Raw genomic sequence first — 15,671 nt, 5'->3', positions numbered from 1 at the left:
CGGAACAAATCTATTTTAACCTTGAGTGATTAAAAAATAATTCTCTATCATTATTATGATTAAAATGTGATATAATTAATTGGATATTTGCATTTCATTTATTGCATCATGTAGTTCTTTATATGGGGCCCTCAAAGGTGGATTGTCTACATTCCAGAATCTTCGATCTAAACGAGGTCAAAAAGTGGCGCTTGGCTGTTACCAGGGTTGTCCGCTGGAGGCCGCCCGGTGTCGTCTTTAGTCTGTGGTGTCACTGTGTAGCTCGTGCTCCACCCTCGGTAACAGGCAGTCAGCAGGTAGACGATCAATGAAAGCCCAGGGGAGGGAGACTACGAGAGGCAGGCTTCGGGACTTCGCTTAATGTACAGTGTCTTTTTCCAACTTTTCAATGTTCTTTATGAAGACCAATAACAGTGTTTTAACGACTTGCGTTCCTTCGATTCTACATTTGTTCTACATTTTCAGTATCTTCAGTAAATTACTGGAGTTTAGCGTATATATATTTTTTCGGCAACCGCGGGAAGTATTTCGTTTCAGAATTGTTATAAATTTCAGACGTGGTACTCGGGAAAAGAGACAACTTTTTTGGAAGGTGGCAGGAAGCAAACTGGTTTTAGATGCGTAACAACTTAAGCGGGCGATAGACATGTGAATGCGTCGGCTGCAGAAATGACACGTGATTTCTACTGCTAATTAATTAACTAGTTATAACATGCTATGTAAATAATTTCAACGGTTCCATTGGATTAGCTAGTTAAACATGTCAAAAGTCCGGAATGCTCCGTTGTCAACTTTATGGTGGCATTTTTGTCGATATTTAGTCGCTACAGAGCTTATGAAAGTTACTATAGCATTTCCGTCGTTGTTTACTGTATGGTCGACTGTCATCTTGGAATCAGTCGTATCAACATCAATTTGACTTTGTTCATCTCGGTTTCTGAAGTTCAACAAACCTTGCCATTCGTTTGAAACCTATAGGGATACAGTGCGGTGGGGATAGCCTACATTCACACATCTAGCGTAAAGAATAGTAGGGGGAATTGCTTTTGAGATACTTGTTGCATCTGGAGTCCGTCAGCGAGATTTTACCATTTTTTTCCTTGCTCTGGAAATGTGACATGGAATACCGCTAAATTGGATACATTTTTTAAACCAGACGTAACTGTAGCATGTTTATAGTGGGTTGGTCACATAATTAATTATCAACATTGTTGCAAAAGGTTTTTTGAAATATTGCCAGTGGTTGAATATTACAAGAGCCGGTGTTTTGGAAGTGTCCGGACTGAACCGACTGACAACTTTAACCTGCACGTTGAAAATGAGAACTGGGCTACTGTTTATCTCGTGTAAGGACTGGAGCTCGTGTTGTATGTGAAGAGTGAAATCAATAACTTTTTTCAACTGGAACAAACTTTTAAAGCGGGGTAAGAATTAATCAGAAATCCACAAGACATGCATCCACAAAGACAACATGGCAGTCAGTGAGCCTTAAAACGTTGGATTTAACCCTGTTTTTCGAATAGGTTTCACGAGTTTTTACATTTTAGAACCCACAAAGAGGAGGACCGTTGCTGGGCCATATATTTATTGTCCTGAATCAACTCCGGTTGTTGCCAGCTTTGAAGTCCACGATGTGCGGCCGGAGCCCGCCGCTGCAGCCGATCCAATGACCGTTCCCCAGCGGCGATTGGCCGGGCTCTGGCCGTGGCTGCTCATAGCGGCCCTGCAGGTGGTGTTCGGTCAGACGGGCCTGGAGCTGGCGGCGGCCGTAGAGACGGAGCGCTCGGCCCCCAGGGCTGTCATCAAGGTGACACTGCTGAGACACGAGCCCACGGGGAAGCCCATCACTCTGGAAGGGCTGTTCGTCGGAGGGAGCGCCGGCTCTGCAGAGGGGAAGCTCATGCAGGTATGTGTCACGGTCATATAGGTTTCCAGATCCACCTGATCATGTGCAATGCAAGTCAAGTGCATACTGGCTATATTTTCTTGGTTAGCTTTCAATAACTCTTTGGCAATAAGTTTAGCAAAGAGTGGTTATTGGCTTAAAATATCCCATGCATCTTTAATCAATTATGTCACATGAATTCAGTCCATGGAGACATCTTGTGATATAGGCTGGCCTGGTAGTCCATTGGACTGTGGAGTATTGTTTCAGATTTTTATGCATTGCTTGGTACAGTATGTCACATTGTGAAACAACATCCTCCAGAGGACCACTTTAGGCATCAGTTCTGTCTGATCTGATGGTTATGGCTTGTTTTGACAAGATTTGGTTTTACCATTCTTGCCACCCTGACTCTTCACCTTGGCAGATTCACCTTGGCAAACTCTGATGTTAACACTGTCCCATATCCTAAACCACAAAACCCCCAACTTTTTTGTCATCTTGTTGTTGATCTCAGTCACTATAATGTATCAGGTTATTGAGCTGCTAGGCATATAACCCCTCGTTGTCACTCTGTTTCATGCATGCTGTCTGTGTCAACCATAGAATTAGGAATTAGAATTGAATAGGATATCTATATCAACATTCCTCATTAACAACAGTGTTGACATATATATTTATAGAGCTCCGTTTGTTTTAATTTTATCTTATTCCCATTTGTCTTCTTCCTGCCTGCCAATAAAATACTAGTTAGGGGTGAGAGTGCCAACTTCTCCACCCAAACCTTTTATCAAGCTGATGGATTTGTAGAACCTAAATTATTAGGGACAGCCATGCCCAGAAGTTGCCAAAAAAACAGTGTGATTAAATACCAAACAATGCATTCCATGCAAGTTCAACAGTTGAGATCAAAAGCTGCATTGTTTAAACATTTTTTTTTTGCTTGCTCAAGCCCTTACTGTACACAATGCATAATTCAAATGCTAAACGCATAGGCATACATGTGGGCTATACTGTAAATGTTCCTATTCTGCAAGCCAGGCCAGTTCCTGCGCTCTCTGTGGTGCATAGTTTGGATGCATGCATGGATTAAAGTTGTTGGGGAACTAAAGCAAGGCTAAGTCAATTTATTTCCAGTCTGAGAAGAAAGGGGGGCGACAGATATGAGATACATAGGGTCTTGTCTGTCCTCACTCACCAGGTGCATGAGGCATTTTGAATGAAGAACCAGATGCTGCAGATGTCCATAATTGATAATGAATTAGCCTACACAGCCTTTTCCACAGGGAATGTACAATATTAGACATAGCGGTGAAAATGATGACACTAGATTCATTTAATATAAAATATATACTCAGTACGTCGAAGTGTGTGCACGTGTGTGTGTGCTTGCGTGTGTGTGATGTTGATTTTCTTTAGAGGTGTATTGCATAGCAGTGCTGCTGAAAAGATCAAAGGCATAAGTCAGCTTTCCGGGTCTTTGTTCATTTACATTGAGGCAATGAAGCCTTTCCTTTCCTTTGCGCTGAGTGCTTCTTTGATATATCACCTTAGATATGAGTGATAACATTTGACCTGACCTTGAAGGAGGAGTGGATTACAGTTTGAAAACAACACTGAGATGTAGACCTAGGTCTGTCTGTCAGAAAGTGATTCCTAGATTACTGTTTTACTGAGTCTGCATCCCAAATGGCATCCTATTCACTATATAGTACACAACTTTTGACCAGGTCCCATAGTTAAGTATACAGAGCCGATTCAGTAGTTTGTATTCAGACTTACCTTATGCACCTGAGTAATGGGCTTTGCAGGCGTGGTTCCTTTGCTCACGCTGAAAACATTTAATTCAACCAGGAAGAAATGTAAACTAACGATGTAATGGAATGATTCAAAATGTTAGCAAACTAACTCTTGTCACTAACTCGGTAGTTTAACTCTGTAGGTTTGGCGATATACTGTCATTTTCAGAAGCCTATAGCTTGGGTCCCCAAATTTCATCCCAAGTTATAAGACCAGGATTTCAAAAACTTCCCTGTGGAAAAGGTGATGTTGATATGCTTCAGTTTGCTGCTATATGACTGGTTTCCAGTGATCATTATTGTGTGTGTGTGTGTATGTGTAAAAGGTAAAATAGATCTAAAACAATTGTCATTTATATTTACAATCCCCTTATCCAAATGGCTTCCTCATTTACTTCTTATCAATAGATCTTATCAATTTGTAAATTACAGTGCATGGAGAATGGTGTTATTTATAGAATAAAATAAAAAAATTAGATGTTGTTCCACTTAGAACCGACATGTTGCTCGATCTTATTCATCGTTTCATCGCTCGTAAAGGTGGTGGAATCAGAATAAGGAGTATCTGTAGACACACCTCCGCCACACCTTAATTTCTTTCATCTCGACACCCAACGAATAGCGGGTGAATAGCATGCTATTCTCATGCTTAAGTTCAAGGTTAGAATATACTTAGAGAGAAAAGTGCATCAAAAGGGAATTACGTTCCATTTACGCGAGCTTAACTCAGCGAATAAGGTGCTATTTAGGCTGCGTTCTGAGTATTGGTGGACCAGGGTTGTGGAGGTGAAGGTGATTGCTGACATTACAGTATTTCCCTGATGGCGTGAAGTGATGCATATTTAGGCTTCATACTGGTTCCCTTCTAACTGCTGTTGTTCAGTCAGCTCAGTTCGGTTACCTAGGGACAGTGACAGTTCTAATCCAGAGATGATAAGATCCCTGTTTATTTTTCCTTCAGAAGAGAAGAAATCCCAACACCACTAGGTCTTGGAATTGCCATGGACCTAACGCTAGGATAGTATCACCAATACGATATGTATTGTGATTCTCACGATTTTATATGTATTGCGATTCGATACTGCCATTTTATTGCGATTCCATGTTCCAAACATATTGCTCACCATTTCTGCTGCAGAGGGACAAGACCGAGCCATGAAAAATGAATGTGCTGAAAACATGTTTCACCATTTAAAAAGAAGATGAGAACAAGCTAGAAAAGGAGTTTTGGCACAGGTATAGCTGGCTAGTGCTAGCTAATGTAATTTTTACTCTTTTTTCGCTTGTAGTTTGTCCCCCAACTGTTGTTTGATATTTTGTTTAATTATAGAGAAAATTGGTAGACACATTTAGCTGTCATCACTTGCCATTGACTACAATGCATTATGAAAATGTGTCTAAAGCAGTAGCAAACCGTGGCTACTGGACCTAGGCCTTCAGTGGGGAAAAATAATATTCCAACGCATTGTAACAAACTCAAAAATCAAGAAAAATAACAGAACCATAGCATCACTTAGATGGTTTTCACGCCCCCGAGTGCGTTTTACCCCCTTAGTAGAGGTCGACCGATTAATTAGGGCCGATTTAAAGTTTTCATAACAATCGGTAATCAGTATTTTTGGACACCGATTGGCCGATTTTTATTATTATTATTATTATTATTTTTACACCTTTATTTAACTAGGCAAGTCAGTTAAGAACACATTCTTATTTTCAATGACAGCATAGGAACGGTGGGTTAACTGCCTTGTTCAGGGGCAGAACGACAGATTTTTACCTTGTCAGCTCGGGGATTCGTTTTTGCAACCTTCCGGTTACTAGTCCAACGCTCTAACCACCTGCCTTACATTGCACTCCACGAGGAGCCTGCGTGGCAGGCTGACTACCTGTTACGCGAGGGCAGCAAGAAGCCAAGGTAAGTTGCTAGCTAGCATTAAACTTATCTTATAAAAAACAATCAATCTTAACATAATCACTAGTTAACTACACATGGTTGATGATATTACTAGTTTATCTAGCGTGTCCTGCGTTGCATATAATCGATGCGGTGCCTGTTAATTTCTCATCAAATCACAGCCTACTTCGACAAACGGGTGATGATTTAACAAGTGCATTTGTGAAAAAAGCACTGTCGTTGCACCAATGTACCTAACCATAAACATCAATGCCTTTCTTTAAAATCAATACACAAGTATATATTTTTAAACCTGCATATTTAGTTAATATCCCCTGCTAACATGAATTTCTTATAACTAGGGAAATTGTGTCACTTCTCTTGCGTTCGGTGCAAGCAGAGTCAGGGTATATGCAGCAGTTTTGAGCGCCTGGCTCATTGCGAACTGTGTGAAGTCCATTTATTCCTAACAAAGGCCGTAATTAATTTGCCAGAATGGTACATAATTATGACACAACATTGAAGGTTGTGCAATGTAACAGCAATATTTAGACTTAGGGATGCCACCCGTTAGATAAAATACGGAACGGTTCCGTATTTCACTGAAAGAATAAACGTTTTGTTTTCGAAATGATAGTTTCCGGATTCGACCATATAAATGACCAAAGGCTCGTATTTCTGTGTGTTATTATGTTATAATTAAGTCTATGATTTGCTATTTGATAGAGCAGTCTGACTGAGCGATGGTAGGCAGCAGCAGGCTCATAAGCATTCATTCAAACAGCACTTTCGTGCGTTTGCCAGAAGCTCTTCGCAATTCTTCAAGCATTTTGCGCTGTTTATGACTTCAAGCCTATCAACTCCCGAGATTAGGCTGGTGTAACCGATGTGAAATGGCTAGCTAGTTAGCGGGGTGCGCGCTAATAGCCTTTCAAACGTCACTCGCGCTGAGACTTGGAGTGGTTGTTCCCCTTGCTCTGCATGGGTAACGCTGCTTCGAGGGTGGCTGTTGTCGATGTGTTCCTGGTTCGAGCCCAGGTAGGAGCGAAGAAAGGAACGGAAGCTATACTGTTAACCTGGCAATACTAAAGTGCCTATAAGGACATCCAATAGTCAAAGGTATATGAAATACAAATCGTATAGAGAGAAATAGTCCTATAATAACTACAACCTAAAACGTCTTACCTGGGAATATTGAAGACTCATGTTAAAAGGAACCACCAGCTTTCATATGTTCTCATGTTCTGAGCAAGGAACTTAAACGTTAGCTTTTTTACATAGCACATATTGCACTTTTACTTTCTTCTCCAACACTTTGTTTTTGCATTATTTAAACCAAATTGAACATGTTTCATTATTTATTTGAGGCTAAATTTATTTTATTGATGTATTATATTAAGTTAAAATAAGTGTTCATTCAGTATTGTTGTAATTGTCATTATTACAAAAAAAATATTTAAAATAATGATTTATTTCAGATTTTATTTCTTTCATCACATTCCCAGTGGGTCAGAAGTTTACATACACTCAATTAGTATTTGGTAGCATTGCCTTTAAATTGTTTAACTTGGGTCAAACGTTTCGGGTAGCCTTCCATAAGCTTCCCATAATAAGTTAGGTGAATTTTGGCCCATTCCTCCTGACAGAGCTGGTGTAACTGAGTCAGGTTTGTATGCCTCCTTGCTCGCACATGCTTTTTCAGTTCTGCCCACAAATTTTCTATAGGTTTGAGGTCAGGGCTTTGTGATGGCTACTCCAATACCTTGACTTTGTTGTCCTAAAGCCATTTTGCTACAACTTTGGAAGTATGCTTGAGGTCATTGTCCATTTGGAAGACCCATTTGTGACCAAGCTTTAACTTCCTGACTGATGTCTTGAGATGTTGCTTCAATATATCCACATCATTTTCTTTCGTCATGATGCCATCTATTTTGTGAAGTGCACCAGTCCCTCCTGCAGCAAAGCACCCCCACAAAATGATGCTGCCACCCCTGTGCTTCCCGGTTGGGATGGTGTCTTCGGCTTGCAAGCCTCCCCCTTTTTCCTCCAAACATAATGATGGTCATTATGGCCAAATAGTTCTATTTTTGTTTCATCAGACCAGAGGACATTTCTCCAAAAAGTACGATCTTTGTCGATATAGGAGTAATTTTACAGTGAATGTAGATAATTTTGAACCTGTTTCCTCCAGTATCTTCACAAGGTTCTTTGCTGTTGTTCTGGGATTGATTTGCACTTTTCTCACCAAAGTACGTTCATCTCTAGGAGACAGAACACGTCTCCTTCCTGAGCGGTATGACAGCTGCGTGGTCCCATGGTGTTTATACTTGCATACTATTGTTTGGTACCTTCAGGCGTTTGGAAATTGCTCCCAAGGATGAACCAGACTTGTGGAGGTTCACAAATTTTTTTCTGAGGTCGTGGCTGATTTCTTTTGATTTTCTCATGATGTCAAGCAAAGAGGCACGGAGTTTGAAGGTAGGCCTTGAAATATATCCACAGGTACACCTCCAATTGACTCAAATTAGGTCAATTAGCCTATCAGAAGCTTCTAAAGCCATGACATCATCTTCTGGAATTTTCAGGAGCTGTTTAAAGTTACAGTCAACTTAGTGTATGTAAACTTCTGACCTACTGTTAACAAGAAATTTGTGGAGTGGTTGAAAAATGAGTTTTAATGACTCCAACTGTCACGTTTCTCGTGGGCTGAAGGAAGAGTGGACCAAGGTGCAGCGTTTAAAGTGTTCATGATTTAATCCAAAAAATCTAGTTGAACAAAAACAACGACTCCGGGATGCTCGCCTTCTAGGCAGAGTTCCTCTTTCCAGTGTCTGTGTTCTTTTGCCTATCTTAATCTTTTCTTTTTGGTGGCCAGTCTGAGATATGGCTTTTTCTTTGCATCTCTGCCTAGAAGGCCAGCATCCCGGGGTTGCATCTTCACTGTTGACGTTGAGACTGGTGTTTTGCGGGTACTATTTTAGTGAAGCTGCCAGTTGAGGATTTGTGAGGTGTCTGTTTCCCCAAACTAGACACTCTAATGTACTTGTCCTCTTGCTCAGTTGTGCACCGGGGCCTCCCACTCCTCTTTCTATTCTGGTTGGAGCCAGTTTGCTCTGTTTTGTGAAGGGAGTAGTATACAGAGTTGTACAAGATCTTCGGTTTCTTGGCAATGTCTCGCATGGATTAGCCTTCATTTCTTAGAACAATAATAGACTGACGAGTTCCAGAACAAAGCGTCTTCTTTCTGGCCATTTTGAGCCTGTAATCAAACCCACAAATGCTGATGCTCCAGATACTCAACTAGTCTAAAGAAGGCCAGTTTTATTCCTTCTATCAGCACAACAGTTTCCAGCTGTGTTAACATAACTGCAAAAGGGTTTTCTAATGATCAATTAGCCTTTTAAAATGCTAAACTTGGATTAGCTAACACAACGTGCCATTGGAACACAGGAGGAATGGTTGCTGATAATGGGCCTCTGTACGCCTATGTAGATATTCCATAAAAAATCAGCCGTTTCCAGCTACAATAGTAATTTACAACATTAACAATGTCTACACTGTATTTCTGATCAATTTGATGTTATTTTAATGGACAAATTTTTTTGCTTTTCTTTCATAAACAAGGACATTTCTAAGTGACCCCAAACTTTTGAACGGTAGTGTACCTATTTGGATATTATTTTTGAGTGTGTATCGTATCGTTTTGACAATATCGCAATATTATTTTTGCGCTAGTTTGCTGTACCTGCACCGAAACTCCAGTATTTTTCCTTTACAGCTTCTTAAATAGGGAGACAATTCGTTTTCTTCACTTTTATTTACATGACTGATAAACACATTTTCTCATGGCTCTCTCTTGTCCCTCTGCAGCAGACATATGGTAAGCAATATTTATGGAACCTTCGGTTCACAATAAAATCACAGTATCGAATCATAATACGTATAGAATCGTGAGAATCACAATACATATCGTATCGACACCTAAGTATTGTGATAATATTATATCGAGATGTCCCTGGCAATTCCCAGCCCTAGTACGAAATGGCACCCTATTCCCTATTTGGTGTACATATTTTGACCATATAGGAAATAGGGTTCCGTTTCAGCCTCACCCTGTGCGATGATGTGTCTTTGTTGCAGTGCAGGGTAGTAGACCTGTTCAAACAGGCCTCTATTGCCTCTGAGCGCTGCTTTATGTTCGCAGCTTTATGTTCCTGTCTTCCATCCAGGGAAAGAGGAGATTGGGGGGGGGGGGGGGGTGAAAGGAGGTTAGAAAGGAAGAGGTTGTGTCTGTCCCTTTCTCTCTTTTTCACAAAAACGCCAACACACATTCCAGATTCCACAAAGTTCGTGACGTGTGTATTTGTTTTGTCTTAGACTGCTAAAGGCACTACCTATAGAGATATGAATTATAATACCATTAATGGCTTGGATTCAATGAATAGGCTACACATATAACTGGTTTATCAAAGGTGTTTGTGTTTACATTAAAGTACTTCAGCGCTGAGTCTTCTAAGAGAGAAACACGGTCTTAGCTTTAGCCTAACTCACCTGTCCAGTATCCAGCAGCACTAGATAGATCTGTCTTTCTCTGTATCCTTCTCTTTTTTTGTCATCACTCAGGCGTGCCTGACTTGTAGCTCCTCAGGCTACTCTGAATTTGACTCTCTCAACCGTGGTGGAGCATGACAGCCAGTTTTCATAACCCACAGTAATTACACCTCTCTGGCCACGTTTGATCTTCTTAAGCATGTTGTTTCTCTGGGCCACAGGTTCTCGCTCTCTCTCGCTCTCTATTTGATCACAGAAGAAAAACAAGATCTGGCATGAGGAAAAATTAAAAGTTTTATTTGATGAATTATCAAGCACCACAAGCTTTGGGTTTTTTCCCACGGATATTTTTATTATTTTTTTAACCTTTATTTAACTAGGCAAGTCAGTTAAGAACAAATTCTTATTTTCAATGACGGCCTAGGAACAGTGGGTTAACTGCCTTTTTCAGGGGCAGAATGACAGATTTTTACCTTGTCAGCTCTGGGATTTGATCTTGCAACCTATTGGTTGCTAGTCCAACGCTCTAACCACTAGGCTACCTGCCACCCCCACCTCAGCCCCTCATATTGAGTTTATATTTTCCGTTCTTTGTCATTATATAGAATACAGTGTTTAGAATGTTATGATTTACTGTTCGACAATACAGAGAAATCATTGTTGGTATTAAATGCCTGTCATATAATATTTGATCAATGTGAGCAGTGGGGGATGTGGGTGCTTTTATTTTCCCTGATATACACTGAGTATACAGAACATTAGGAACACCTGCTTTTTACATGACAGACTGACCAGGTGAATCCAGGTGAAAGCTGTGATCCCTTATTGATGTCACCTGTTAAATCCACTTCAATCAATGTAAGTGAAGGGGAGGAGACCGGTTAAATAAGACAATTAAGACATGGATTATGTATGTGTGAATAGGCAAGACAAAAGATTTAAGGTCTTTGAACAGGGTATGGTAGTGGGTGCCAGACTCATCGGTTTGTGTCAAGAACTGCAACGCTACTGGGTTTTTCACGCTCAACAGTTTCCTGTGTGTGTCAAGAATGGTCCACCACCCAACGGACATCCAGCCAACTTGACACAACTGTGGGAAGAATTGGAGTCAACATGGGCCAGCATCCCTGTGGAACGCTTTTGACACATTGTAGAGTCCATGCCCCAACGAATTGAGGCTGAAAAAAGGGGGTGCAACTCAATATTAGGAAGATGTTCCTAATGTTTTGTACACTCAGCTGAAATAGAATGTGCCAAGCCAACACTTGTTGGTAATAAACAAACACAGCCACATAAAGGACTCTCTAACATGCTGTTTGCTATTCTTATCTCATTCATATCCCTCAGTGTATTCAGGTCAGGGGACTGTTGCCACATTCCCCCCTCAGAACTAATATCCAACGGTCTAATCTCTCTGGTAGGATGTCCTCAGGACACACACATAGCCTACATTGGCTGGCTGGCCTGGCTTGGCTCAGGCCTGTACTGTATGTTTGGACGACTCCGAGTGGTCAGGAATTTTGACTCCCTCTCTCTGCCTTTCCCGCTACAACGCCAGTCGAGTGGGTATGGAGGGCCAGCCTGTGGAGGAGAAGAAAAAGAGGTGAAAAGGTTTCTGGGATAACTTTGAACTTGAAATGAAATCCAGCTGTCCTCTGGGCCCAGTGGAAAGGAGGAAGAGGAGGAGGTTACGCCTGCCGCACCTCCTTTTGAAGTTAATCCTCTGATGGGCTCTCTGTCCAATTAAAATAAGCTAAATGGTTTTTAAAGGGCTATTTTTTCCACTAAGTCCCTTTAGAATTCTTCTTTACTCTCTCTTCTGTCTGTCGAGGGCTTTGTCCCAGTGAAAGGTCAGATTGACCGTTGTGAGGGCCCACAAAAACATCAGGTATAATTGGGGCAGGCAGGGCACTAGACAGTGCATACTTGTTAACTCTGCACCACTGTATGGCAAGCAGGCTTTTCATCCCTTCCTCCCTAGCCTGACGACCCCTGGGGAGGCCCTGTTTCTCAGCCACCTCTCCCCTCAGACCAGAGGAGTCCCAGTGTAGACCACTATCTCTCTCTGTGGCCAGCAGGCAGGCAGGCTCACCTAGCCCAGAGAGAGAGAGGCTTGGCCTGTCAGGTTGATAGTTGGTAGGCTGGGGATGAGAGGAGGAGGGGGAAGGGGGGGGGGGGGCTGAGGGAGAAGAAGATCAAAGTGTGTGTTCAGTTAAAAAAACATGAGCTGGGATGATTAAAAAAGGAGTCTGTTTACTCTGCACTTCCGATACACACCCAGCTCCCCTCCTTTCCCCGCCTCATGGATTTCCTGTCCGTATTTCCTCCCTCTCCTTTCCTATCTCCCTGGATGTGATAACAGCTCTCCAGGGCTCCTCATCTCCTCACTATGCTGCCCTGGTGGGATGAGCTGTTCTATCTGGGGGCTGGGCTGGCTGATTTCTTTTGGCTTTAGGCTCACCGCCTCACTGACTGCCCTCTGGATGTGTGTGCAGTCACTGTGCACACCATAGAAATAGAATTACTAGCACAGACATCCATTAAATGATCTCAGGGGTTTTATCCGTTCTAGTATTTCTATTTCTATGGTGTGCACAGCCTTTTGTTGTCATCTATCTAATGAGTAATGTTGACATATCGCTTTCTTTGAAGCAAATTGTGTATCATTTGTTTATAATGCATTCTATTACACTTGTAGCAGGGATGTACATCTTTCCCTTTCAAGACAATTTGATACGTGCCCAATTTGATACGTACAGTGCCTTCAGAAAATATTCATACCTCTTGACTTATTCCATATTTTGTTGTGTTACAGCCTGAATTCAAAATGGATGAAATAAATTAAAACATTCACCCATCTATACACAATATCCAATAATGACAAAGTGAAAACATGTTTTTAGAAATTTTTGCTAATTGATTGAAAATGAAATACAGAAATATCTAATTTACATAAGTGTTCACACCTCAATACATGTTGGAGTAACCTTTGGCAGCGATTACAGTTATGAGTCTTTCTGGTTAAGTCTCTAAGAGCATTGCACACCTGGATTGTGCAATATTTGCACATTATTCTTAAAAAAATTCTTAAAACTCGGTCAAGTTGGTTGTTGATCATTACTAGACAGCCATTTTCAAATCTAGCCATATATTTCCAAGCAGATTTAAGTCAAAACTGTAACTCTGCCACTCAGGAACATATAGGGCTTTAGTTTCATCTGGTGTTAGTTTAGTTAGTTTGCAATTTCGTCATGTAAAAATTGGCGCACTGGCATTTTCCAGCCGTAACGCCAGGTTCGGCAAAATGACCTGTCTTACAGCTGAAGTTTGAAGTTTACATACACATTAGCCAAATACATTTAAACTCTGACATTTAATCATAGTAAAAAATCCCTGTCTTGGGTCAGTTAGGATCACTACTTTATTTTAAGAATGTGAAATGTCAGAATAATAGCAGAGAGAATTATTTATTTCAGCTTTTATTTCTTTCATCACATTCCCAGTGGGTCAGAAGTTTACATACACTCAATTAGTATTTGGTAGCATTGCTTTAAATTCTTACACTTGGGTCAAACGTTTCAGGTAGCCTTCCACAAGCTTCCCACAATAAGTTGGGTGAATTTTGGCCGAGCTGGTGTAACTGAGTCAGGTTTGTAGGCCTCCTTGCTCGCACACGCTTTTTCAGTTCTGCCCACAAATTTTCTATAGGATTGAGGTCAGGGCTTTGTGATGGCCACTGCAATACCTTGACATTGTTGTCCTCAAGCCATTTTGCCACAAGTTTGGAAGTATGCTTGGGGTCATTGTCCATTTGGAAAACCCATTTGTGACCAAGCTTTATCTTCCTGACTGATGTCTTGAGATGTTGCTTCAATATATCCACATAATTTCCCCCCCTCATGATGTCATCTATTTTGTGAAGTGCACCAGTCCCTCCTGAGGCAAAGTACCCCCACAACATGATGCTGGCCACCCCCGTGCTTCACAGTTGGGATGGTGTTCTTCGGCTTGCAAGCATCCCCCTTTTCCTCCAAACATAATGATGGTCATTATGGCCAAACAGTTCTATTTTTGTTTCATCAGACCAGACGACATTTCTCCAAAAAGTACGATCTTTTTCCCCATGTGCAGTTGCAAACCGTAGTCTGGCTTTTGAATGGCATTTTTGGAGCAGTGGCTTCATCCTTGCTGAGCGGCCTTTCAGGTTATGTTGATATAGGACTTGTTTTACTGTGGATATAGATACTTTTGTACCTGTTTCCTCCAGCATCTTCACAAGGTCCTTTGCTGTTGTTCTGGGATTGATTTGCACGTTTCGCACCAAAGTACGTTCATCTCTAGGAGACAGAACGCGTCTCTTTCCTGAGCGGTATGACAGCTGCGTGGTCCCATGGTGTTTATACTTGCGTACTATTGTTTGTACAGATGAACGTGGTACCTTCAGGTGTTTGGAAATTGCTCACAAGGATGTGCAAGACTTGTGGAAGTCAACTATTTGTCTCTGAGGTCTTGGCTGATTTCTTTTGATTTTCCCATGATGTCAAGCAAAGAGGCACTGAGTTTGAAGGTAGGCCTTGAAATACATCCACAGGTACACCTCCAATTGACTCAAATGATGTCAATTAGCCTATCAGAAGCTTCTAAAGCCGTGACATACTTTTCTGGAATTTTCCAAGCTGTTTAAAGGTACAGTCAACTTAGTGTATGTAAACTTCTGACCCACTGGAATTGTGATACAGTGAGTTATAAGTGAAATAATCTGTCTGTAAACAATTTTTTGAAATATTACTTGTCACGCACAAAGTAGATGTCCTAACCAACTTGCCAAAACTATAGTTTGTTCACAAGAAGTTTGTGGAGTGGTTAACAAGTTTTAATGACTCCAACATAAGTGTATGTAAACTTCCGACTTCAACTGTGTGCATTGTAGTCAGGCCCATTACTTTAGTCATGCAGGTCCCATTTTGGACGTGTGTTAAACCCCCTCCATGATGTAGGCTATGTGTCCATGCCCATCATGAAACGAGAGATGAGTACCTCGGTGAATACTGGTGAACCTCGTATTTAGAAGTTATCTTTAAACTGTAAAAATTAGGGATGCACAATATATCGGTAAGCATATTGGAAACGGATGATATTAGATACAAATGCCAACATTGGCCCTATGTCTAGTTTAACTGCGATGTGCAAAACCGATGTCAAAGCTGACTTGCATACCTATATAACGTAAGTAGATGACGTAATGACGCCTCAAAAAATACAGCGCCACACAGAACAGAGAGAGAGCAACAGAGGGTAAGTATCTCGCTGACCCTGCTCTCTCTTTCCTTTCTTCCGGTGAGAATAGCCAGACTGAGACTGATGGCGCAATTCATGTTGTTCCTATGACCAGAGAAATTGAAATAGTCCTCGATATTAAAATAATCATGACAAGCTGCTAATAATAATAAAAACACAGGTCTATCGATACACTTGGCTACTCATTCATTGTAGGTGCAGCGCGACTAGGAGTAGGGAGAAGGTGTTTTGTAATAGTGTTGGA

The 15,671-nt window shown here is 41.2% G+C and overlaps 1 protein-coding gene across 1 annotated transcript in view; it reads left to right on the top strand.

Moving 5' to 3' along the window:
* Positions 1-313: 313 nt before the first annotated feature.
* Positions 314-15,671, top strand: part of LOC139582842 (E3 ubiquitin-protein ligase RNF43-like) — a 207,775-nt gene continuing 192,417 nt past the window's right edge. The window contains exon 1 of the mRNA XM_071413225.1: positions 314-1,906. Coding sequence (XP_071269326.1) covers positions 1,667-1,906 — 240 coding nt within the window. The 5' untranslated portion in view covers positions 314-1,666. The remainder of the gene's footprint in view (positions 1,907-15,671) is intronic.

Source organism: Salvelinus alpinus, chromosome 1, assembly GCF_045679555.1.
Source record: "Salvelinus alpinus chromosome 1, SLU_Salpinus.1, whole genome shotgun sequence".
In the NCBI taxonomy this organism is placed as follows: domain Eukaryota; kingdom Metazoa; phylum Chordata; class Actinopteri; order Salmoniformes; family Salmonidae; genus Salvelinus; species Salvelinus alpinus.
This window is presented reverse-complemented; position numbering and strand designations above follow the sequence as displayed.